General features: G+C 42.9%; 1 protein-coding gene across 3 annotated transcripts in view; it reads left to right on the top strand.

Moving 5' to 3' along the window:
* The window catches only part of mogs (mannosyl-oligosaccharide glucosidase), a 91790-nt gene that overhangs the window by 38610 nt on the left and 26638 nt on the right, over positions 1–26542 (top strand). The window contains exons 2-3 of one of the 3 annotated variants that reach the window (XM_068028279.1): positions 4494–4696; positions 20995–21215. In XM_068028279.1, coding sequence (XP_067884380.1) covers positions 4627–4696; positions 20995–21215 — 291 coding nt within the window. In that variant the 5' untranslated portion in view covers positions 4494–4626. Of the gene's footprint in view, positions 1–4493; positions 4697–19797; positions 19920–20994; positions 21216–26542 lie in introns of all 3 variants that reach the window. The other 2 variants (XM_068028311.1, XM_068028237.1) reach the window with 2 other exon arrangements.

The raw sequence follows: 26542 nt of genomic DNA, 5'->3' as shown, positions 1-26542 counted from the left end.
CAATGATGGGAGAACCTAGCACATCAGTGCAAAAGATAAGGCTGAAGCATTTGCAACAATCTTCAGCCAGAAGTGCTGAGTGGATGATCTATCATGGCCTCCAGCATCACAGATGCCAGTCTTCAGCCAATTCGATTCACTCCGCGTGATATCAAAAACGACTGAAGGCACTGGATAATGCAAAGGTTATGGGCCCTGACAATATTCCGGCAATAGTACTGAAGACCTGTGCTCCAGAACTTGCTGCGCAACTAGCCAAGCTGTTCCTGTACAACTACAACAATGGCATCTACCCGGCAATGTGGAAAATTGCCCGGGTATGTCCTGTACACAAAAAGCAGGACAGGTCCAACCTGGCCAATTACCGCGACATCAGTCTACTCTCAATCATCAGTAAAGTGATGGAAGGGATCAGCAACAGTGCTATAAAGCGGCACTTGCTTAGCAATAACCTGCTCAGTGAAGCTCAGTTTGGGTTCCGCCAGGGCTGCTCAGCTCCTGACCTCATTACAGCCTTGGCTTAAACATGGACAAAAGAGCTGAACTCAAGAGGTGAGGTGAGAGTGACTGCCCTTGAATCAAGACAGCATTTGACCGAGTATGGCATCAAGGAGGCCTAGCAAAGCTGAAGTCAATGGGAATCGGGGGAAAACTCTCCGCTGATTTGAGTCATACCTAGCGCAAAGTAAAGGCCGGCTCGGGTCTGCAAATGAAACCGGACCCATGCCCGATAGAACCACATTCGACCCAAGCCCAACCCGGCCCGAGTCCTTTCATTTTTTCCTCTGCCCGACCCGACCATCAGTTAACCTAATTTCCGTTTTTCACTTTGTTGCTCATCTGCGCAAGCTTAAAAAAAACTGTAACTAAACAACCTTTCAAGTCCAAAAAGTACATTAATATTGGAGCCACTGACCAGACCTGGTGATAGAGTGTGTCTGACCCGGCCCGACCTGAGCCCGAGTGCTGGACCCGGAAGAGCGACCCGACCCGAACTTGACACGTCGTCGGGTCCCGTCGGTTTCGGCTCGGGTAGCCATGCTCTAGCGCAGAGGAAGATGGTTGTGGTTGTTGGAGGTCAATCATCTCAGCTCCAGGCATCACTGCAAGAGTTTTTCAGGGTAGCATCCCAGGTCCAACCATCTTCTGCTCAGTATTGCTGAAAATAGGGACATGTTGTTGAAGCTTTTCGCCTTGTACTCATCAGGACAATCCGCAAGAATTCCAATGAAGTGGAAACAACAACTTTATACTGTATGAGAAGAAAATGCTGATTGGTTGACAAGTGAACTCTGATTGGTAGAGGCGTTGCCATGGAGAATGCCCTAGGTTATGGTGACTGACAGTTAACTGCCAAGCTTTGTTTGAAATTTAACCCAAGCAACTTGACTCTGATTGGTCAAGGCCTTACCCTGAATAATAAACCAGTGACTGGCAGTCACTTATTTTGTTTAGCTGGTAGAGGTCGTGGATTTGGAAGGTGCTGTTGCAGGAGGCATGGTGAGTTGCTGCAGTGCATCTTATGGATGATGCTCACTGCTGCCACTGTGCACTGTGAAGGGAGTGAATGTTGAAGGTGGTGGATGGTGTGCCGATCAAGCGGGCCGCTTTGTCCTGGATGGTCGTGCTGCTAGAGTGTTGTTGGAGCTGCACTCATCCAGGCAAGTAGAGAGTATTCCATCACACTTCTGACTTGTGCCTTGTCGATGGTGGACAGGCTTTGGGGAATCAGGAGGTGAATTACTTGCTGCAGAATTCCCACCCTCTGACCTGCTCTTGTAGCCATAAGGGTTGCCTGACTGGCCCAGTTAAGTTTCTGTCTAGTGAATGGTGACCCCCAGAATGTTGATGGTGGGTACGTCAGCAAAGGTAATGCCATTGAATATTGAGGGGAAGTGGTTAAATTCTTTTTGTTGGAGATGGTCATTGCTTGGCACTTGTGTGGCACGAATGTTACTTGCCACTTATCTGCCCAGGACTGAACACCGTCCAGGTCTTGCTGCTTGCAGCATGGATTACTTCAGTATCTGAGGAGCTGTGCATGGAACTGAACAGTGTGCAACTTCCAGCACACAACCCCATTATCGACCATCATTCACGACTGGATTTGGCAGGACTGACAGCTTTTATCTGATCCATTGGTTATGGGATGGATTAGCTTTGTCTATGGCATGCAATTTCCTCTATTACGCATGCATGCAGTCCTGAGTTATTGTTTTACCAGGTTGGCCCCTCGTTTTTCGGTATGCTCCTCGCATATTTTCCTAGGCTCCTCTTTGAACCGGGGTGGTGCACTGGCTTGATGATAATGATAGTGAGGGATATGCCAGGCCATGAGTTTACAGATTGTGGTTGAATACAATTCTGCTGCTGATTGCTCACAGCGCCTCATTTGCCAAATCTGTTCTAGTACAGTGATAGTGTCATACAACACAATGGAGTGTGTGTGAAGACGTCTCACAAGGCCTGTGCTGTGGTCATTCCTACCAATACGGTGATGTACAGATGTATCTGCGACAGATAGATTGATGAGGACGAGGTCAAGTAGTTTTTTTTCCCTCTTATTGATTCTTTCACCACCTGTCGGAAGCTCAATCTAGCAGAAATGTCCTGCAGGACCTGGCCAGCTCAGTCAATAGTGGTGCTACCGAGACACTCTTGGTGATGGACATTAATGTCTCCCACCCAGAGTACATTCTGTGCCCCTTGCTACCCTCAGTGCTTCTTCCAATTGCTGTTCAACATGGAGGAGTACTAATTCATCAGCTGAGGCGGGTGCAGTCGGTGGTAATCAGCAGGAGGTTTCCTTGCCCATGTTTGACCTGCTGCCATGAGACTTCATGGGAGTCAATTTTGAGCACTCCCAGGACAACTCCCTCCCGACTGTATACCACTGTGCCGCCACCTCTGGTAGGTTTGTTCTGACAGCTGGACAGGACATACCCAAGGATAGTGAGTGAGGAGTCTGGGACATTATATGTAAGGTATGATTTGGTGAGTATGCTTGACTAGTCTGTGGAACAGCTCTCCCAATTGTTGTGAGGATGACTTTGTAGGGTCAGCAGTGCAGACTGTCCCTTTGTCATTTCCGATGCCGGGTGGTCTGTCCAGTTTTATTTTTATCAGACTTTTCTGTAGCCGTTTGATACAACTGAGTGGCTTGCTCGGCCATTTCAGAGGGAAGTTAAGAGTGAACCACATCGCTTTGTATCTGGAGTCACATGTAGGCCAGACTGGGTAAGGACGACAGATTTCTTCCCCTGAGGGACATTAATAAACCACACGATACAATTGTAAAGGGGGGGTGCAAGACCAGAGAGATCTGGGGGTTTATGTGACAGGACAAGCTGACCAGGTTGTTTTTCTCTTTTTTTTGTTAAAAATGGCATATGGCGCTTTATAAATAGAGACATTGAGTACAAAAGGAAAGAAGTGAAGTAAATCTTTATAAATCACTGGTTAAATTTCAGCGAGAGTATTGTGTCCAATTCTGAACACCATACTTTAGGAAGGATATCCAGGCCTTTCATGGATGTGGGACTTCAGTTATGTGGAGAGACTAGGGAAGCTGAAATTGTTCTCCTTAGAGCAGAGAAGGTTAAAGCGAGATTTAATAAAGGTGTTCAAAATGATGAGGGGTTTTGATAGAGTAAATACGGAGAGCCGTTTTCACTGCCAGGAGTGTCAGTAAGCAGATTGAAAATAATTGGCAAAAGAACCAGGGGAAGATTCAGAGAACTTTTATTTACACAGTGAGTTGTTCTGATCTGGAATGCATTGTCTGAAAAGGCAGTGAGAGCAGATTCAATAGTAACTTTCAAAAGGGGAATTGGATAAATACCTGAAGGGGAAACATTTGAATGGCTGTGGGGAAGGGGAAGGGCCAGGGGAGTGGGACTAACTGGATAGCTCTTTCAGAGACCAGGCATAGGCATGATGGGCTGAATGATTCGATGACTGTAGATAAGAAAAAATAGCCAACCCCAACTCCAGACCACTCCACTCAGTGCATCTCCCAGACATTATTCCTCTCATTGGCACCAGCTGCTTTTCTTTAAGCCAATTCCTTGAGTGTCAGCTTGGCTTGAGTTGGTAGCTTCTGAGTCAGAAGGCTGAGGCTTCAAACTCCATTCAGGATTTCTGAATGTAATCTATGTCAAATTAGCATAGTTCAGAGGAAATGCCAGCTTGTTCCACATGCTTGTTTCTGATGTGACATTAAACTGAGGCCCTGTTTTGGTAGATGTAAAAGATCTTGTGCGACTGTTGGAAGAAGAGTGGGAAGTTCGCCTGGTGTCCTGTGCCAATTCCTCCTTCAACAAACAAAAACGCTACAAAAGTAGTTAAACACTCAGCTCATTTTTCCAATTATGGGATCTTCCTGAGTACAAACTGGCTGCTGTATTACTTCCGAAACACATTGGATGTGATGTAGCCTGAGCATACAATAAGGTGTTATATGAATGTAAATTCTTTCTTTATCTACCTTCAAGTTTTACCTAGGAAGCCAATTGCCGTAAGCTTGTGTAACAGCCTTCCGTATGGAACATTATTGGAGTCTGGGAATAGAATATCGTACAGCTTTATGATGTCCACTTGAGTTGCCACTTGCTCAAAAATCATTTAATGAGTTTGTTCAAGCAAGAACTACTACTTCTGAAACCGTATTGGCTGCCACTCACTAGCTTATTTTTGTGTAGGTACTCCTCAAGTTTCTTCTTAATGATGGTTCTATTATGTCATCAATTACTGTTACTGATGTGAGACTGTCGCAGTTTTTAGGATTTTAATTCATTAGTTGTGCAAGCTTAGCATCACTGGTTGGTGTTGGTGCCTTTTGATCCAGATTGCACCTTTTTCTGCGCAATAGCTAGATAAATAATAACATAATCCAAAGATTGTAACAGTAAATCCTTACTCCATACACTGGCCAGTAGAACATGTCACATGCCATCATGTGAAGTCTCCCCCATTACAGATTAGATAACCTCTGCAACGAGTTGAGGCTTGGAACCAAAAGCCAGTAAATAAGAACAAATCCTACCATTTCCACAGTGAGACAAGTTTTCCCTACACTCCTCAATGTAAAACAACAAAGACACAGCTTGTTTTATGGGGTCAGATTAGGGAAAAGTGGTAAAAAGACAGCATTAATGGCTCTTTATCTGAATGCATGCATCATTCGTAACAAGATTGTTGAAGTGATGGCACAAATAGAAATAAATGAGTATGATCTGATAGATGTGGTTGCAAGAACTATTATTCAGGGGAATTTGACATTTCAGAAGAATAGGCAGAAAGGAAAAGGAGGTGGGGTAGATCTGTTAATAAAGGATGAGATCAGCACAGCAGTGAGAAATCATCTCTGCTTGGAAGATCAAGATGTAGAATCAGTTTGGGTGGAGGTAAGGAATATCAAAGGAAAGAACTCATTGCTGGAAGTAGTTGGTAGGCCCCCTTAACAGTAGTTACACTGCAGGACAGAGTATAAATCAATAAATAATGGGGGCTTATTAGAAAGGCACTGTAGTAATCATGGGCGATTTTAATCTTCATATAGATTGGACAAAACAAATTGGCAAAGGTAGCCTGGAGGATGAGTTCATAGATGATGGTGTTAGATAGGGAAGATTTTGATTTACAGTGAGATGATGGTGTTTACGGGGATTTTGATTTACAGTGAGATGATGGTGTTTACGGGGATTTTGATTTACAGTGAGATGATGGTGTTTGCTGGGATTTTGATTGACAGTGAGGTGATGGTGTTTGCGGGGATTTTGATTTACAGTGAGATGGTGTTAATTGAGATTTTGACTTAGTGAGAAGATGGTGTTTACTGAGATTTTGATTGACAGTGAGATGATGGTGTTCAGGGGGATTTTGATTTACAGTGAGATGATGGTGTTCGCGGGGATTTTGATTTACAGTGAGATGATGGTGTTAATTTAGGGAAGATTTTGACTTACAGTGAGATGATGGTGTTTGCGGGGATTTTGATTTCCAGTGAGATGATGGTGTTTGCGGGGATTTTGATTTACAGTGAGATGATGGTGTTAATTGAGATTTCGACTTACAGTGAGAAGATGGTGTTCACTGAGATTTTGATTGACAGTGAGATGATGGTGTTCAGGGGGATTTTGATTTACAATGAGATGATGGTGTTAATTTAGGGAAGATTTTGACTTACAGTGAGATGATGGTGTTTGCGGGGATTTTGATTTACAGTGAGATGATGGTGTTTATGGAGATTTTGATTTCCAGTGAGATGATGGTGTTTGCGGGGATTTTGATTTACAGTGAGATGATGGTGTTTATGGAGATTTTAATTTACAGTGAGATGATGGTGTTTGGTGGGATTTTGATTTACAGTGAGATGATGGTGTTTGCGGGGATTTTGATTTACAGTGAGATGATGGTGTTTATGGAGATTTTGATTTACAGTGAGATGATGGTGTTTACGGAGATTTTGATTTGCAGTGAGATGATGGTGTTTGCGGGGATTTTGATTGACAGTGAGATGATGATGTTTACGGGGATTTTGATTCACAGTGAGATGATGGTGTTTACAGGGATTTTGATTTACAGTGGGATGATGGTGTTTACAGGGATTTTGATTCACAGTGAGATGATGGTGTTTACAGGGATTTTGATTTACAGTGAGATGATGGTGTTTGCGGGGATTTTGATTTACAGTGAGATGATGGTGTTATTGTGGGAGGGGTTATGATTTTCAGTGAGCTGCTGGTGTTATTTTGGGAGGGGTTATGATTTTCAGTGAGCTGCTGGTGTTATTTTGGGAGGGGTTATGATTTTCAGTGAGCTGCTGGTGTTATTTTGGGAGGGGTTATGATTTTCAGTGAGCTGCTGGTGTTATTTTGGGAGGGGTAATGATTTTCAGTGAGCTGCTGGTGTTATTTTGGGAGGGGTTATGTTTTCAGTGAGCTGGTGTTATTTTGGGAGGGGTTATGATTTTCAGTGAGATGGTGTTATTTTGGGAGGGGTTATGATTTTCAGTGAGCTGCTAGTGTTATTTTGGGAGGGGTTATGATTTTCAGTGAGCTGCTGGTGTTATTTTGGGAGGAGTTATGATTTTCAGTGAGATGTTGGTGTTATTGTGGGAGGGGTTATGATTTTCAGTGAGATGCTGGTGTTATTTTGGGAGGGGTTATGATTTTCAATGAGCTGATGGTGTTATTGTGGGAGGGGTTATGTTTTCAGTGAGCTGCTGGTGTTATTTTGGGAGGGGTTATGATTTTCAGTGAGCTGCTGGTGTTATTTTGGGAGGGGTTATGATTTTGAGTGAGCTGCTGGTGTTATTTTGGGAGGGGTTATGTTTTCAGTGAGCTGGTGTTATTTTGGGAGGGGTTATGATTTTCAGTGAGATGGTGTTATTTTGGGAGTGGTTATGATTTTCAATGAGCTGATGGTGTTATTGTGGGAGGGGTTATGTTTTCAGTGAGGTGATGGTGTTATTTTGGGAGGGTTATGATTTTCAGTGAGCTGCTGGTGTTATTGTGGGAGGGGTTATGATTTTCAGTGAGATGCTGGTGTTATTTTGGGAGGGGTTATGATTTTCAATGAGCTGATGGTGTTATTGTGGGAGGGGTTATGTTTTCAGTGAGGTGATGGTGTTATTTTGGGAGGGGTTATGATTTTCAATGAGCTGATGGTGTTATTGTGGGAGGGGTTATGTTTTCAATGAGGTGATGGTGTTATTTTGGGAGGGGTTATGATTTTCAGTGAGCTGCTGGTCATATTTTGGGAGGGGTTATGATTTTCAATGAGCTGCTGGTGTTATTTTGGGAGGGGTTATGATTTTCAGTGAGCTGCTGGTGTTATTTTGGGAGGGGTTATGATTTTCAGAAAGCTGCTGGTGTTATTGTGGGAGGGGTTATGTTTTCAGTGAGCTGGGGTTATTTTGGGAGGGGTTATGATTTTCAGTGAGATGGTGTTATTTTGGGAGGGGGTTATGATTTTCAGTGAGCTGCTGGTGTTATTTTGGGAGGGGTTATGCTTTTGAGTGAGCTGCTGGTGTTATTTTGGGAGGGGTTATGATTTTCTGTGAGCTGCTAGTGTTATTTTGGGAGGGGTTATGATTTTCAATGAGCTGATGGTGTTTTTGTGGGAGGGGATTTTGATTTACAGTGAGATGATGGTGTTTATGGAGATTTTGATTTACAGTGAGATGATGGTGTTTGCGAGGATTTTCATTTACAGTGAGATGATGGTGTTTATGGAGATTTTGATTCACAGTGAGATGATGGTGTTTGCGGGGATTTTGATTTCCAGTGAGATGATGGTGTTTGCGGGGATTTTGATTTGCAGTGAGATGATGGTGTTTATGGAGATTTTGATTTCCAGTGAGATGATGGTGTTTGCGGGGATTTTGATTTACAGTGAGATGATGGTGTTTACAGGGATTTTGAATTACAGTGAGATGATGGTGTTTACAGGGATTTTGATTCACAGTGAGATGATGGTGTTGACAGGGATTTTGATTTACAGTGAGATGGTGTTTGCGAGGATTTTGATTTACAGTGAGATGATGGTGTTTATGGAGATTTTGATTTACAGTGAGATGATGGTGTTTGCGGGGATTTTGATTTACAGTGAGATGATGGTGTTTATGGAGATTTTGATTTACAGTGAGATGATGGTGTTTGCGGGGATTTTGATTTACAGTGAGATGGTGTTTGCGGGGATTTTGATTTACAGTGAGATGATGGTGTTTGCGAGGATTTTCATTTACAGTGAGATGATGGTGTTTATGGAGATTTTGATTCACAGTGAGATGATGGTGTTTGCGGGGATTTTGATTTCCAGTGAGATGATGGTGTTTGCGGGGATTTTGATTTGCAGTGAGATGATGGTGTTTATGGAGATTTTGATTTCCAGTGAGATGATGGTGTTTGCGGGGATTTTGATTTACAGTGAGATGATGGTGTTTACAGGGATTTTGAATTACAGTGAGATGATGGTGTTTACAGGGATTTTGATTCACAGTGAGATGATGGTGTTGACAGGGATTTTGATTTACAGTGAGATGGTGTTTGCGAGGATTTTGATTTACAGTGAGATGATGGTGTTTATGGAGATTTTGATTTACAGTGAGATGATGGTATTTGCGGGGATTTTGATTTACAGTGAGATGATGGTGTTTATGGAGATTTTGATTTACAGTGAGATGATGGTGTTTGCGGGGATTTTGATTTACAGTGAGATGGTGTTTGCGGGGATTTTGATTTACAGTGAGATGATGGTGTTAGTTTCGGGAAGATTTTGATTCACAGTGAGATGATGGTGTTTACAGGGATTTTGATTTACAGTGAGATGATGGTGTTTGCGGGGATTTTGATTTACAGTGAGATGATGGTGTTTACAGGGATTTTGATTTACAGTGAGATGATGGTGTTTGCGGGGATTTTGATTTACAGTGAGGTGATGGTGTTTATGGAGATTTTGATTTACAGTGAGATGATGGTGTTTGCGGGGATTTTGATTTACAGTGAGATGATGGTGTTTACAGGGATTTTGATTCACAGTGAGATGATGGTGTTGACAGGGATATTGATTTACAGTGAGATGATGGTGTTTGCGAGGATTTTGATTTACAGTGAGATAATGGTGTTTATGGAGATTTTGATTCACAGTGAGATGATGGTGTTTACAGGGATTTTGATTTACAGTGAGATGATGGTGTTTGCGAGGATTTTGATTTACAGTGAGATGATGGTGTTGATGGAGATTTTGATTTACAGTGAGATGATGGTGTTTACAGGGATTTTGATTTACAGTGAGATGATGGTGTTTGCGAGGATTTTGATTTACAGTGAGATGATGGTGTTGATGGAGATTTTGATTTACAGTGAGATGATGGTGTTTACAGGGATTTTGATTCACAGTGAGATGATGGTGTTTACAGGGATTTTGATTCAGTGAGATGATGGTGTTGACAGGGATTTTGATTTACAGTGAGATGATGGTGTTTACAGGGATTTTGATTTACAGTGAGATGATGGTGTTTACAGGGATTTTGATTCACAGTGAGATGATGGTGTTGACAGGGATTTTGATTTACAGTGAGATGATGGTGTTTGCGAGGATTTTGATTTACAGTGAGATGATGGTGTTTATGGAGATTTTGATTCACAGTGAGATGATGGTGTTTGCGGGGATTTTGATTTCCAGTGAGATGATGGTGTTTATGGAGATTTTGATTTACAGTGAGATGATGGTGTTTGCGGGGATTTTGATTTACAGTGAGATGATGGTGTTTACAGGGATTTTGATTTACAGTGAGATGATGGTGTTTACAGGGATTTTGATTTACAGTGAGATGATGGTGTTTACAGGGATTTTGATTTGCAGTGAGATGATGGTGTTTGCGGGGATTTTGATTTACAGTGAGATGATGGTGTTTACAGGGATTTTGATTTACAGTGAGATGATGGTGTTTACAGGGATTTTGATTTGCAGTGAGATGATGGTGTTTGCGGGGATTTTGATTTACAGTGAGATGATGGTGTTTACAGGGATTGTGATTCACAGTGAGATGATGGTGTTGACAGGGATTTTGATTTACAGTGAGATGATGGTGTTTGCGAGGATTTTGATTTACAGTGAGTTGATGGTGTTTACAGGGATTTTGATTTACAGTGAGATGATGGTGTTTACAGGGATTTTGATTCACAGTGAGATGATGGTGTTTGCGGGGATTTTGATTTACAGTGAGATATGGTGTTTACAGGGATTTTGATTGACAGTGAGATGATGGTGTTTGCGGGGATTTTGATTCACAGTGAGATGATGGTGTTTGCGGGGATTTTGATTCACAGTGAGATGATGGTGTTTGCGAGGATTTTGATTTACAGTGAGATGATGGTGTTTGCGAGGATTTTGATTTACAGTGAGATGATGGTGTTTACAGGGATTTTGATTTACAGTGAGATGATGGTGTTTGCGGGGATTTTGATTTACAGTGAGATGATGGTGTTTGCGGGGATTTTGATTTACAGTGAGATGATTGTGTTTGCGATGATTTTGATTTACAGTGAGATGATGGTATTTACGGAGATTTTGATTTACAGTGAGATGATGGTGTTTGCGGGGATTTTGATTTACAGTGAGATGATGGTGTTTGCGGGGATTTTGATTTACAGTGAGATGATGGTGTTTACAGGGATTTTGATTTACAGTGAGATGATGGTGTTTGCGGGGATTTTGATTTACAGTGAGATGATGGTGTTTGTGGGGATTTTGATTTACAGTGAGATGATGGTGTTTACAGGGATTTTGATTTACAGTGAGATGATGGTGTTTGCGGGGATTTTGATTTACAGTGAGATGATGGTGTTTACAGGGATTTTGATTTACAGTGAGATGATGGTGTTTGCGGGGATTTTGATTTACAGTGAGATGATGGTGTTTACAGGGATTTTGATTTACAGTGAGATGATGGTGTTTGCGGGGATTTTGATTTACAGTGAGATGATGGTGTTTACAGGGATTTTGATTTACAGTGAGATGATGGTGTTTGCGGGGATTTTGATTTACAGTGAGATGATGGTGTTTGCGGGGATTTTGATTTACAGTGAGATGATGGTGTTTACAGGGATTTTGATTTACAGTGAGATGATGGTGTTTGTGGGGATTTTGATTCACAGTGAGATGATGATGTTTACGGGGATTTTGATTCACAGTGAGATGATGGTGTTTACAGGGATTTTGATTTACAGTGAGATGATGGTGTTCACAGGTATTTTGATTTACAGTGAGATGATGGTGTTTGCGGGGATTTTGATTTACAGTGAGATGATGGTGTTTGCGAGGACTTTGATTTACAGTGAGATGATGGTATTTACGGAGATTTTGATTTACAGTGAGATGATGGTGTTTGCGGGGATTTTGATTTACAGTGAGATGATGGTGTTTGCGGAGATTTTGATTTGCAGTGAGATGATGGTGTTTGCGGGGATTTTGATTTACAGTGAGATGATGGTGTTTGCGGAGATTTTGATTTACAGTGAGATGATGGTGTTATTTTGGGAGGGGTATGATTTTCAATGAGCTGATGGTGTTTTTGTGGGAGGGGTTATGTTTTCAGTGAGCAGCTGGTGTTATTTTGGGAGGGGTTATGATTTTCAGTGAGCTGCTAGTGTTATTTTGGGAGGGGTTATGATTTTCAATGATCTGATGGTGTATTTGTGGGAGGGGTTATGATTTTCAGTGAGCTGCTGGTGTTATTTTTGGAGGAGTTATGATTTTTGGTGAGATGCTGGTGTTATTGTGGGAGGGGTTATGATTTTCGGTGAGATGCTGGTGTTATTTTGGGAGGGGTTATGATTTTCAGTGAGCTGCTGGTGTTATTGTGGGAGGGGTTATATTTTCAGTGAGATGATGGTGTTTTTGTGGGAGGGGTTATGATTTTCAGTGAGGTGATGGTGTTTTTGTGGGAGGGGTTATGATTTTCAGTGAGCTGCTGGTGTTATTGTGGGAGGGGTTATGATTTTCAGTGAGCTGCTGGTGTTATTTTGGGAGGGGTTATGATTTTCGGTGAGATGCTGGTGTCATTCTGGGAGGGGTTATGATTTTCAGTGAGCTGCTGGTGTTTTTGTGGGAGGGGTTATATTTTCAGTGAGATGATGGTGTTTTTGTGGGAGGGGTTATGATTTTCAGTGAGTTGATGGTGTTTTTGTGGGAGGGGTTATGATTTTCAGTGAGCTGCTGGTGTTATTGTGGGAGGGGTTATGATTTTCAGTGAGCTGCTGGTGTTATTGTGGGAGGGGTTATGATTTTCAGTGAGCTGCTGGTGTTATTTTGGGAGGGGTTATGATTTTCAGTGAGATGATGGTGTTATTGTGGGAGGGGTTATGATTTTCAGTGAGCTGCTGGTGTTATTTTGGGAGGGGTTATGATTTTCAGTGAGCTGCTGGTGTTATTCTGGGAGGGGTTATGTTTTCAGTGAGCTGGTGTTATTTTGGGAGGGGTTATGATTTTCAGTGAGATGGTGTTATTTTGGGAGGGGGTTATGATTTTCAGTGAGATGCTGGTGTTATTTTGGGATGGGTTATGATTTTCAGTGAGATGCTGGTGTTATTTTGGGATGGGTTATGATTTTCAATGAGCTGATGGTGTTATTGTGGGAGGGGTTATGTTTTCAGTGAGGTGATGGTGTTTTTGTGGGAGGGGTTATGGTTTTCTGTGAGCTGCTGGTGTTATTTTGGGAGGGGTTATGTTTTCAGTGAGGTGATGGTGTTTTTGTGGGAGGGGTTATGATTTTCAGTGAGATGCTGGTGTTATTTTGGGAGGGGTTATGATTTTCAATGAGCTGCCGGTGTTATTTTGGGAGGGGTTATGATTTTCAGTGAGCTGCTGGTGTTATTTTGGGAGGGGTTATGATTTTCAGTGAGCTGCTGGTGTTATTTTGGGAGGGGTTATGTTTTCAGTGAGTTGGTGTTATTTTGGGAGGGGTTATGATTTTCAGTGAGCTGCTGGTGTTATTTTGGGAGGGGTTATGATTTTCAATGAGCTGATGGTGTTTTTGTGGGAGGGGTTATGATTTTCAGTGAGATGCTGGTGTTATTTTGGGAGGGGTTATGATTTTCAGTGAGCTGCTGGTGTTATTTTGGGAGGGGTTATGATTTTGAGTGAGCTGCTGGTGTTATTTTGGGAGGGGTTATGATTTTCTGTGAGCTGCTAGTGTTATTTTGGGAGGGGTTATGATTTTCAATGAGCTGATGGTGTTTTTGTGGGAGGGGTTATGATTTTCAGTGAGCTGCTGGTGTTATTTTGGGAGGAGTTATTATTTTCAGTGAGATGCTGGTGTTATTGTGGGAGGGGTTATGATTTTCAGTGAGCTGCTGGTGTTATTTTGGGTGGGGTTATGATTTTCAGTGAGCTGCTGGTGTTATTCTGGGAGGGGTTATGTTTTCAGTGAGCTGGTGTTATTTTGGGAGGGGTTATGATTTTCAGTGAGATGGTGTTTTTTTGGGAGGGGTTATGATTTTCAGTGAGCTGCTGGTGTTACTTTGGGAGGGGTTATGATTTTCAGTGAGCTGCTGGTGTTATTGTGGGAGGGGTTATGTTTTCAGTGAGCTGGTGTTATTTTGGGAGGGGTTATGATTTTCAGTGAGCTGCTGGTGTTATTTTGGGAGCAGTTATTATTTTCAGTGAGATGCTGGTGTTATTGTGGGAGGGGTTATGATTTTCAGTGAGCTGCTGGTGTTATTTTGGGAGCAGTTATTATTTTCAGTGAGCTGCTGGTGTTATTCTGGGAGGGGTTATGTTTTCAGTGAGCTGGTGTTATTTTGGGAGGGGTTATGATTTTCAGTGAGATGGTGTTATTTTGGGAGGGGTTATGATTTTCAGTGAGCTGCTGGTGTTATTTTGGGAGGAGTTATGATTTTCAGTGAGCTGCCAGTGTTATTGTGGGAGGGGTTATGATTTTCAGTGAGGTGATGGTGTTTTTGTGGGAGGGTTTATGGTTTTCAGTGAGCTGCTGGTGTTATTTTGGGAGGGGTTATGTTTTCAGTGAGGTGATGGTGTTTTTGTGGGAGGGGTTATGATTTTCAGTGAGCTGCTGGTGTTTTTGTGGGAGGGGTTATGATTTTCAGTGAGCTGCTGGTGTTATTTTGGGAGGGGTTATGATTTTCAGTGAGCTGCTGGTGTTATTTTGGGAGGGCTTATGATTTTCAGTGAGTTGCTGGTGTTATTGTGGGAGGGGTTATGTTTTCAGTGAGCTGGTGTTATTTTGGGAGGGGTTATGATTTTCAGTGAGCTGCTGGTGTTATTGTGGGAGGGGTTATGTTTTCAGTGAGCTGGTGTTATTTTGGGAGGGGTAATGATTTTCAGTGAGTTGGTGTTATTGTGGGAGGTGTTATGATTTTCAGTGAGATGCTGGTGTTCTTGTGGGAGGGGTTATGATTTTCAGTGAGATGCTGGTGTTATTTTGGGAGGGGTTATGATTTTCAGTGAGATGCTGGTGTTCTTGTGGGAGGGGTTATGATTTTCAGTGAGATGCTGGTGTTATTTTGGGAGGGGTTATGATTTTCAGTGAGCTGATGGTGTTATTTTGGATGGGGTTAAGATTTTCAGTGAGCTGCTGGTGTTATATTGGGAGGGGTTATGATTTTCAGTGAGCTGCTGGTGTTATTCTGGGAGGGGTTATGATTTTCAGTGAGATGCTGGTGTTATTTTGGGAGGGGTTATGATTTTCAGTGAGCTGGCGGTGTTATTTTGGATGGGGTTAAGATTTTCAGTGAGCTGCTGGTGTTATATTGGGAGGGGTTATGATTTTCAGTGAGCTGCTGGTGTTATTTTGGGCGGGGTTATGATTTTCAGTGAGATGCTGGTGTTATTTTGGGTGGGGTTATGATTTTCAGTGAGCTGCTGGTGTTATGTTGGGAGGGGTTATGATTTTCAGTGAGCTGCTGGTGTTATTTTGGGAGGGGTTATGATTTTCAGTGAGATGCTGGTGTTATTTTGGGTGGGGTTATGATTTTCAGTGAGATGCTGGTGTTATATTGGGAGGGGTTATGATTTTCAGTGAGCTGCTGGTGTTATTTTGGGAGGGGTTATGATTTTCAGTGAGATGCTGGTGTTATTTTGGGAGGGGTTATGATTTTCAGTGAGCTGCTGGTGTTATATTGGGAGGGGTTATGATTTTCAGTGAGCTGCTGGTGTTATATTGGGAGGGGTTATGATTTTGAGTGAGCTGCTGGTGTTATTTTGGGAGGGGTTATGATTTTCAGTGAGATGCTGGTGTTATTTTGGGAGGGGTTATGATTTTCAGTGAGCTGCTGGTGTTATATTGGGAGGGGTTATGATTTTCAGTGAGATGCTGGTGTTATTGTGGGAGGGGTTATGATTTTCAGTGAGATGCTGGTGTTATTTTGGGAGGGGTTATGATTTTGAGTGTGATGATGGTGTTATTTTGGAGGGATTTGCGAATTGCACTGCTCTGATGGTGTTCGTTTTGTGCGGGTAGGGTGGGCATTTTTCCTGCTCAGGTGGATGTAGAAGATCCCAGGTACTATTTCGAAGAATTGCAACGAAGTTAATCTTGGGTGTCCAGGCCGGTATTTATCCTTCAATCCTCATCACAAAAACGGATTACCTGGTGATTATCACATTGCTGTTTGTGGGATCTTGTTGTGCATAAATTGACATTTTCTAGGTTATGACAGTTACTACACTTCAAAAGTACTTCATTGTATGTAAAGTGTTTTGAGAAGTCTGGTGAATGTGAAAGACGCTACATAAATGCTCGTCTTTCTTTTTATTTCTGCTACTTTGGAGTTTAGTGTGTCTGATATCCCTTTTCTATCTGTCAAGCAACCATTCTAGAAGTGTGCTGCTTATGAGGTTTTACCTTGGAACTCAGATGAGGACTCAGATGAGCATGAGCAGCAGCAGCAGCAGCAGCCTTCTCCTCACGACTCTGTCACTCCATAGTGGAGAGACTTTGAGCACAGCAGTGCAGCTTGCAGGAGATGGCCCCAACACAGGGTATACAGGCTGAGGATCAGCTTCCTTGACATGACCAAGCAGCAGTGCCTCAAGAGGCATAGGGTATCGTATCAGGTGGCACAGACTTTTGCAGCCTCCTGGAAGAAGTAGACCTGCCAATTGGACCTGGTAGGCAGGCATGGCCAGTGGCTGACAAAGTACCTACTATCCTTAACTTCTTCACCTCTGGCTCCTTGCAGGGATCTCTGAGATATTTGGAGAATCTTGCAATCTGCTGACCATAAATACATCACATAGGTGACCAATGCCATGTTTGCCAGAGCATCAATTATGTGCACTTGGCAGCTGATGAGGCCGGTCAGAATGAGTGGGCGCTCGGCTTTGCATCTCTGGCAGGTTGTCATTTACTGCACACATGTGGCAATCAAGGTTCCCCCAGATCATCCTGCAGTTTTTGTGAACTCCATCAATGTTCAGCTCGTGCAACTACAAAAATGTTAGCAAAAAGATGTGCACGATTCCCAGGGAAGTTTTGCCCTGCCCCAGTTAAACCTCCCTGAGATCTTCACAACTCGTAGCAGAGTTAGTGGCTGGCTCTTTGGAGACAATAGCTACCTTCTGAAGACATGGCCGATGACACCCATTAGGAGCCCAGGCACTAATGCCCAGGAGAGATACAATCGAAGCCACCTGACGATGAGAGATGTTATTGAGCAAGCAATGAGATGATGAAGATGTGCTTAGATGCCTGAACATATCTGAGGGTATCATTCAGAAGGCACCAGTCTGAGTATCCAGAATGATGGTGGTGTTCTGTGCCTTGTACAATATAGTGCAGTAGTGAGGGCTGGAGCTCCAGGTGGAAAAAGGTGCTGAACGCACTGCCTCTTCAAAGGAGGAATTTGCTGTGGCTAGGGCACCAGCAGTGGCACACATAGCTGCCCGAGATGCCAAGCTGGCCTAATCCTTGCACGATTTAGTTAGATTTAAGCAATGGACTACTCTGGGAGATAAATTCTGAATCCATCTGTCCCATTTTCCCCCATCACAATGCAGCCCTACAATCAACAAAGCATTCTGTCATAGAAAGACCGATTAGGGTCCTTTTAGGGGCAAAGAGGGTGATATATGCTTCGAGGGCAAGGATAGACTACTTAATGAGTACTTTGTTTCAGTGTTTACTAAGGAGGAGAATGCTGAGAAAATATCGGTAAAAGCAGAGATGGTAGCGATAATGGATGCGGTGAATATTGAGAGGAAGGATGTACTGGAAAGACTGGCTATGCTTAGATTGGATAAGTCGCTCCTTCACTGTCGCTGAGTCAAAATCCTGGAGCTAACAGCACTGTGGGTGTACTTACGCGGCGTGGACTGCAACGGTGCAAGAAGGTAGTTCACCACCAACTTCTCAAGGGCAGTTAGGGATGGGCGACAAATGCTGACCTTGCTAGCAACACCCACATCACATGAATAAATTTTAAAAAACCTTCCCTAGCATTAATTAAATCTGTAAGAACAATAATTCTGTTGTTATGACCAGATGAGAAAGAGGTCTAGGGGGTTCCCTTTCAGCCTTCATCTGGTCTAACTGTAACAGGGTTTTTTTTACACAAACTGTGTTTTAAGCTCCCCCTTGGTGAATCCTTGTTCACCGCTTTCCAATTATAAGGCAATGAAATGAGCGCAAACAGGCTTTCTTAGGTTTAAGGAAGAAAAGTGAAATTTATTTAAACTTAAACTCTAATTTGGTTAACGCCCACAGATACACACCGCGCCCCATGCTAGCATGCATATGCAATATGCACATGCAAATAGAGGCAGAAAAGAGCATAAGAAAAATAGAGGTTTGAGGTAGTCTCTGAAGAGAGGGGTTTTTGTTACGTGTGCTTTGAGCTCGCTGAAGTCCTTGCTTGTAGGTTGATCTTGCTTTTTGTTGGGGCCCAGTATTCTTCTTAACCCTTGTTCCCTGTAGGAGACTTTTTTCTCCTGGGGTTCATATGTTTTCAGTGGTTTTCAGTTCCGTGAGAAAGGGATGGTAGCAGACAGGAGAGGCGGCAGCAATCCAGCCACGAGGGATCTTTTCAGTCCAGGAGCAAACAGCTTTTCTGAGTTCCAACACTGTTTCTCGAATTTAAAACTCCCTAGTTGCCAGCAGGTGGTCACGTGACCGACTGGTTTGACCAGGTCTCCTGTGTATTGGGGAGCAGGGACTGGTTCCTTTGTTCCAACACTGTCTGCTAGTATGCAAAAAATGTCTTTCCAGTCAAGGGTCTGGTGTTTTTTTTTTAAACAAGTTCTTTCTTTACTCCAGTAACATTTTAAAATCAGTGTTCATGTGGCTAATTTAATATGCCTCATTCTTGGCAGGTGGGGGCCTGCATGACACTGCTATTTCTGCTCCTCTCCCTGATCTGTCTATAGATTTCTTCTTCCATTTCCCTCACAAAATGCTGGGTGATCAATGTAACCCCACCAATGTAATAGTTCCCATTTCATCTTTGTTCTCTAATCATATTGACTCAGTCTTTATCTTTATTTTTATGTGCAACAGTCCTCTCGACAGGTATTTGATCCTTTACCAGAGTCGCCACTCCTCCTCCTGTTACCTATTCTATCTCTCTCACAGATAGTGTAACCACTCCTGCCAGTTTGCAGTCAGATTCCTTTGTAATGGTGGTATGATTGAAGGTCGGGAACTGGCTGGTCTGTCTCATGTTGGAGGTGGTTGTTACCCAGGATATGGGTGGTGTGAATTCAGTTTCACAAGTCTTGCTGCAAATTGGATGGATTGCTTAATATTGGTGAAGTTCTGAACAGAGCTGAACATTGCTGACTTTATGACAGAGAGAAGGTCGTCGATGAAGTAGTGAAGGTATGAGGACAGTGGATGCTGCCCTGAGGAACAAACTGACGGCGTGCAGTGAATGTGTTTTCACCACAAACACTAAAAGGGAGCGAGACAAGTTCTTGTGTGGTTGGCCGTGGTCTTTGGGATCACAGAGCAATTCTCTAATTAAGTTTGTTTTTTTGGGGTTTTTTTCACCCCTCGCAGGTAATTGTGTGGTGGGGTGGGATGATGAATGGTGTATGGAAGGGAAGGAAGGGAATGACGTGAGAAGTTACACCATGACACTGTACCAGCTTGAAATGTACTCTCCTTTTTTGTATTTCCGTGTGCCAAAGCAGCAGAACAGGAGGGCATAAGCTCTGAATTGTAAGACAAGCTTATGAGCAATGTCAGGAAGTTTGTTTTTACAGAAGGCAATCAACTGTTGGCACAGGTTGCCAGGAAGAGTAGTTGAAAAAAATGTCGTCATCATTTTGATCTAGGTCCAGAGGGAGTGACGTTGAAATTTTCAGGTGATGATCCTTCACAGACCAAAGGAAGCTGCACAGGGATATCAAGAAGAGTGGGGAATCGGTTAAAAAGTGGCAGATGTAATTCCATATTAGTAAGTATACACTTTGGTTAAAAACTGACAGCAGTGATTCTATTCTTATGGAAGTAGGCTCGGTGATATGGACTAACAGTGAGGGTACAGGTTTACAGGATATAAGACTGTGTAGTATTTGACTGTGGAATATAGGAGGATATCAAGGCTTTAGAGAGGCTGCAGCACACTCACTCACTCAGGTGCTGCCTGGTATGAGGAAATACAGATAGGAAGGAAAATGGAGACTTTTCCATTGGAATACAGATTTTGGGGTGATGTGATGAAGTGTTTAAAATGGTGAAAGGATGGGACAGGTGGATAGAAGCAGATGATTTCCAGTAATTGAGGGTCTACAAAGAGAGGCCAGAGATAGAAGATTAAATGGAAGCAATTGAGAACAGAGCAGGAGAGTTGTGAGGCTGTGGGATTCACTTCCAGAGTTAGTGGTTGAGACAGAAACTGTGTCGATATTCAAGACTAGATTAGAGAGGGGGAGGAAGGAAAGGAGGATGAAGGAATGTGGGAACAAGACAGGTGACTGTGATTAGAACTATTAGCTCACGTGGGCCGAATGGCCTCTTTTCGTGCCATATATGGCTCTGACATGGACAGTATGGACCAAATGCTCTGTTTCAGTATTGTAAATTCCATGTATTTTTCTGGGTGGATGATACAGTAGGGGTGATATTCCAGGAGGATGAAATAAAACCAACTAAAGGGGCATATTCATCCTTTGTGGGTTATTGCTTGGAAGCTTGTGTTAATTGTATACTAATTGTGTTTAATTGTATGCATTAACTTATGCTCCTATTAATAGGAACAGACCGAAACTGTGATGCATATCTCAAAATAAAAGCTTATAATAGGGTGTAAAGATTAGGCTCTAGTTCTGCCCTTTGCCGCCTGGCTTTCTGGTATAGAATGGCTTGGTTACATCTTGGCATTTTCTGTCCGAGTTTGGTCAAAAATGCTTTATTTTGAATTACTGTTTTTGGATATTGTACATGTACAGTTTCACATGTTAAGTTTTATTGCAGCATGATTCAGACACTGATCAATAGCTGATCTTATTTGAATTTACTTCGGAATTTAGGGTTGATGTGGCTACAGCAGTTCAAAGCGGAGGTGAATCTGCGGCATACATGTGAGCAGGGTGATCAACTGCCCAGTTATGGCTGGCTAATGCATGATGGAATAAACTTTGGAGTACAGGAAGTAAAAGACAACGATTTCATATTAACAACGGAGTTTGTGAAACGTGTTGGTGGGCAGCATGGTGGAGATTGGACATGGAGAATTACTGCCAAACCACAGGTGTGTCTATATATGAAAAAAGTAGATCTGTTTTTCTTAGTTCTATGATAATCAGGCCTCATTGTTTGGACTGCAATTACCTTCAGTTAATGCCTCATCACTGGCCATTACAAAATTCCATTTATAATGGAAACTCCACATACGGTTTAAAACAGAGTATTCTTCAACTGATGTTTGTCCATTAAGTCTGAAATTAGCTAGAGTCTGTTGGGATTTGCATCAACTCTTTTGAAACATATTAAAAAAAAAGAACATTTAGTACCACTGCCACCTATGCCTACTCGTCAGCTATCTCTATCTGGAAATGCATCTAATTTGTCTCCGTTAAATCCTACCTCTTTGACCAAGCTTTTGGTCATCTGTCCCAATATCTCTTTATATGGCTTGCTGTCAAATTTTGTTTGATAACGCTCCTGTGAAACGCCACAAATGTTTAAAGGCTATATAAATGCAACTTGTTCATACCCTATGACCAGTAGCATTCACTGGCAATGCATTTCATGTCACTAACTGAGAAAAGATTCTGCCTGAAATACTGCTCCTTTTTACATTAAACATTTTTTTGAACATTTGTTCAGGTGAACAGTTTATATATCCAATAATATGAATCCACTTCATACTTCTGAGAGCTCCTTTTAGGTCATCTTGAGCAACCCTCTTTTCCAGTAAGAATAACCCAACTTCAGTAACAATAAAATAAAGGCAAAATACTGTGGAAATCTGAAATAAAACCAGAAAGTGCTGGAAATACTCAGCAGATCTGGCAGCATCTATGGAGAGAGAAGCAGAGTTAACATTTCAGGTCTTTAACCCTTCATCAGAACTGCAACTTCAACTCCAACTTCAGTAACTACTGGAGAGAATCCAGAGGACTATTGTTGCTTAAACTGCATCATCTTGAGGGCAGGAGTTCATTGCTTTGCTCAGTTGAGCATCACTGCACAAACCATTCCACAGAGGTTATTTTGCCAAATGATACATTCTCTGATTAATACAGGCATGCAATACCACGATGACCAGTGGTTACAGCAACTTGGCAACAGGTGCCAACGCCAAAAACAACTTACAGCGCCACTTGGCACCTTCACATGTGGCACGCGTGGCAGTAGCTGCCTCACAAGGATTGGCCATCACAGCCATCAGTAAAGTTGCACCAACAAAAGACACCCCACTTAAATGGATTATTTGTTGCGTGTCAATCATCTTTCGTAAATGGAAGGATGCCACAACACACAGATACATTCCCTTTTTGTTCAAATTAGGAGCAGAAGTAGGCCAGTCGGCTCATCGGGCTTGCTCCGCCATTCAATAAGATCATGGCTGATCTGTCTGTGTTTCGAATTCCACACTCCCATCCACCGCCGATAACCCTCGATTCCCTTGCCTAACACGAATCTACCTCCGCCTTAAAAATATTCAATGTCCCCACCTCCACCACCTTCTGAGACAGTGTGTTCCAAAGTCGCACAACCCTCTGAGAGAAAAAAATTCTCCTCATATCTGTCCTTAAAGGACGACCCCTAATTTTAAAACAGTGCCCGCTAGTTCTGGATTCACCCATAATAGGAAACATCCTCTCCACATCCAACTTGTCAAGACCGTTCAGGATCTTATAAACTTCAATCAAGTCTCCCCTCACTCTTCTAAACTCCAGTGACAGCAAGCCCAGTCTGTCCAACCTTTCCTTATGACAACCCACTCATTCCAGGTATCAATCTAGTAAGCCTCCTCTGAACCGCCTCCAATACATTTACATCCTTCCATAAATAAGGAGACCAAAACTGCATACGCTATTCGAAATACCAATGCCCTGTATAATTGAAGCATGACATCCTTACTTTTATTTTCAATTCCTCTCGTAATAAATGATAGCATTCCATTAGCCTTTATTACTGCCATACCTGCATACTATTTGTGACTCCTACACTAGAACACCAAAACACTCTGCACCTTGGAATTCTTCAGTCGTTCTCCGTTTAAGTAATGCTTTTTTATTCTTCCTGCCAAAGTGAACAACTTCACATTTTCCCACATTATACGCCATCTGCCAGATTTTTTCCCACTCACTCAACCTATCTATTTCGGTCTGCAAGCTCCTTATGTACTCTTCACAACATACTTTCCTACCTATCTTTGTGCCATCTGCAAATTTAGCTACCGTGCCATTGCTCCCCTCATCTAAGTCATTGATGTAAATTGTAAAAGGTTGAGGCCCCAGCACAGACTCCTGCGGGACTCCACTCGTCACATCCTGCCAATTAGAACTTACTGGGCTCCACTTTATCCACAGCACATGTCACTCCTTCAAAGAAGTGCAACAAGTTGGTTAAACATGATTTCCCTTTCACCAAACCATAGAACAGTACAGCACAGTACAGGCCCTTCGGCCCACGATGTTGTGCCGAACCTTTAACCTACTCTAAGATCAAACTAACTACCTACCCTTCATTCTACTATCATCCATGTACCTATCCAAGAGTCGCTTAGATGCCCCTAATGTATCTGCTTCTACTACCACCGCTGCCAGCGCATTTCACGCACCCATCACTCTGTGTAAAGAACCTACCTCTGACATCTCCCCGAAACCTTCCTCCAATCACCTTAAAATTATGCCCCCTGGTGATAGCCCTTTCCACCCTGGGAAAAAGTCTCTGGCTATCCACTCTATCTATGCCTCTCATCATCTTGTACCCCTCTATCAAGTCACCTCTCATCCTTCTTCGCTCCAATGAGCAAAGAACAAAGAAAATTACAGCACAGGAACAGGCCCTTCGGCCCTCCAAGCCTACGCCGATCCAAATCCTCTATCTAAACCTGTCGCCTATTTTCTAAGGGTCTGTATCTCTTTACTTCCTGCCCATTCATGTATCTATTTAGATACATCTTAAAAGACGCTATCGTGCCCGCGTCTACCAACTCCGCTGGTAATGCGTTCCATGCACCCACCACCCTCTACGTAAAGAACTTTCCACGCATATCCCCCCTAAACATTTCCCCTTTCACTTTGAACTCGTGTCCCCTTGTAATTGAATCCCCCACTCTGGGAAAAAGCTTCTTGCTATTCACCCTGTCTATACCTCTCATGATTTTGTACACCTCAATCAGGTCCCCCCTCAACCTCCGTCTTTCTAATGAAAATAATCCTAATCTACTCAACCTCTCTTCATAGCTAGCGCCCTCCATACCAGGCAACATCCTGGTGAACCTCCTCTGCACCCTCTCCAAAGCATCCACATCCTTTTGGTAATGTGGCGACCAGAACTGCACGCAGTATTCCAAATGTGGCCGAACCAAAGTCTTATACAACCGTAACATGACCTGCCAACTGTTGTACTCAATACCCCGTCCGATGAAGGAAAGCATGCCGTATGTCTTCTTGACCACTCTATTGACCTGCATTGCCACCTTCAGGGAACAATGGATCTGAACACCCAAATCTCTCTGTACATCAATTTTCCCCAGGACTTTTCCATTTACTGTTTAGTTCACTCTTGAATTGGATCTTCCAAAATGCATCACCTCGCATTTGCCTTGATTGAACTCCATCTGCCATTTCTCTGCCCAACTCTCCAGTATATCTATATTCTGCTGTATTCTCTGACAGTCCCCTTCAGTATCTGCTACTCCACCAATCTTAGTGTCGTCTGCAAACTTGCTAATCAGACCACCTATACTTTCCTCCAAATCATTTATGTATATCACAAACAGTGGTCCCAGCACGGATCCCTGTGGAACACCACTGGTCACACGTCTCCATTTTGAGAAACTCCCTTCCACTACTACTCTCTGTCTCCTGTTGCCCAGCCAGTTCTTTATCCATCTAGCTAGTACACCCTGGACCCCATGCGACTTCACTTTCTCCATCAGCCTACCATGGGGAACCTTATCAAACGCCTTACTGAAGTCCATGTATATGACATGTACAGCCCTTCCCTCATCAATCAACTTTGTCACTTCCTTAAAGAATTCTATTAAGTTGGTAAGACATGACCTTCCCTGCCAAAACCATGTTGCCTATCACTGATAAGCCCATTTTCTTCCAGATGGGAATAGATCCTATCCCTCAGTATCTTCTCCAGCAGCTTCCCTACCACTGACGTCAGGCTCACCGGTCTATAGTTACCTGGATTTTCCCTGCTACCCTTCTTAAACAAGGGGACAACATTAGCAATTCTCCAGTCCTCCGGGACCTCACCCGTGTTTAAGGATGTTGCAAAGATATCTGTTAAGGCCCCAACTATTTCCTCTCTCGCTTCCTTCAGAAACCTGGGATAGATCCCATCCGGACCTGGGGACTTGTCCACCTTAATGCCTTTTAGAATACCCAACACTTCCTCCCTCCTTATGCCGACTTGACCTAGAGTAATCAAACATCTGTTCCTAACCTCAACATCCGTCATGTCCCTCTCCTCGGTGAATACCGATGCAAAGTACTCGTTTAGAATCTCACCCATTTTCTCTGACTCCACGCATAACTTTCCTCCTTTGTCCTTGAGTGGGCCAATCCTTTCTCTAGTTACCCTCTTGCTCCTTATATATGAATAAAAGGCTTTGGGATTTTCCTTAACCCTGTTTGCTAAAGATATTTCATGACCCCTTTTAGCCCTCTTAATTCCTCGTTTCAGATTGCGCCTACAATCCCGATATTCTTTCAAAGTTTCGTCTTTCTTCAGCCGCCTAGACCTTATGTATGCATCCTTTTTCCTCTTAGCTAGTCTCACAATTTCACCTGTCATCCATGGTTCCCTAATCTTGCCATTTCTATCCCTCATTTTCACAGGAACATGTCTCTCCTGCACGCTAATCAACCTCTCTTTAAAAGCCTCCCACATATCAAAAGTGGATTTACCTTCAAACAGCTGCTCCCAATCTACATTCCCCAGCTCCTGCCGAATTTTGGTATAGTTGGCCTTCCCCCAATTTAGCACTCTTCCTTTAGGACCACTCTCGTCTTTGTCCATGAGTATTTTAAAACTTATGGAATTGTGATCACTATTCCCAAAGTAGTCCCCTACTGAAACGTCAACCACCTGGCCCGGCTCATTTCCCAACACCAGGTCCAGTATGGCCCCTTCCCGAGTTGGACTATTTACATACTGCTCTAGAAAACCCTCCTGGATGCTCCTTACAAATTCTGCTCCATCTAGACCTCTAACACTAAGTGAATCCCAGTCAATGTTGGGAAAATTAAAATCTCCTATCACCACCACCCTGTTGCTCCTACAGCTTTCCATAATCTGTTTACATATTTGTACCTCTATCTCACGCTCGCTGTTGGGAGGCCTGTAGTACAGCCCCAACATTGTTACCGCACCCTTCCTATTTCT

The sequence above is a fragment of the Heterodontus francisci genome, chromosome 1 (assembly GCF_036365525.1).
Source record: "Heterodontus francisci isolate sHetFra1 chromosome 1, sHetFra1.hap1, whole genome shotgun sequence".
Lineage (NCBI taxonomy): Eukaryota > Metazoa > Chordata > Chondrichthyes > Heterodontiformes > Heterodontidae > Heterodontus > Heterodontus francisci.
This window is presented reverse-complemented; position numbering and strand designations above follow the sequence as displayed.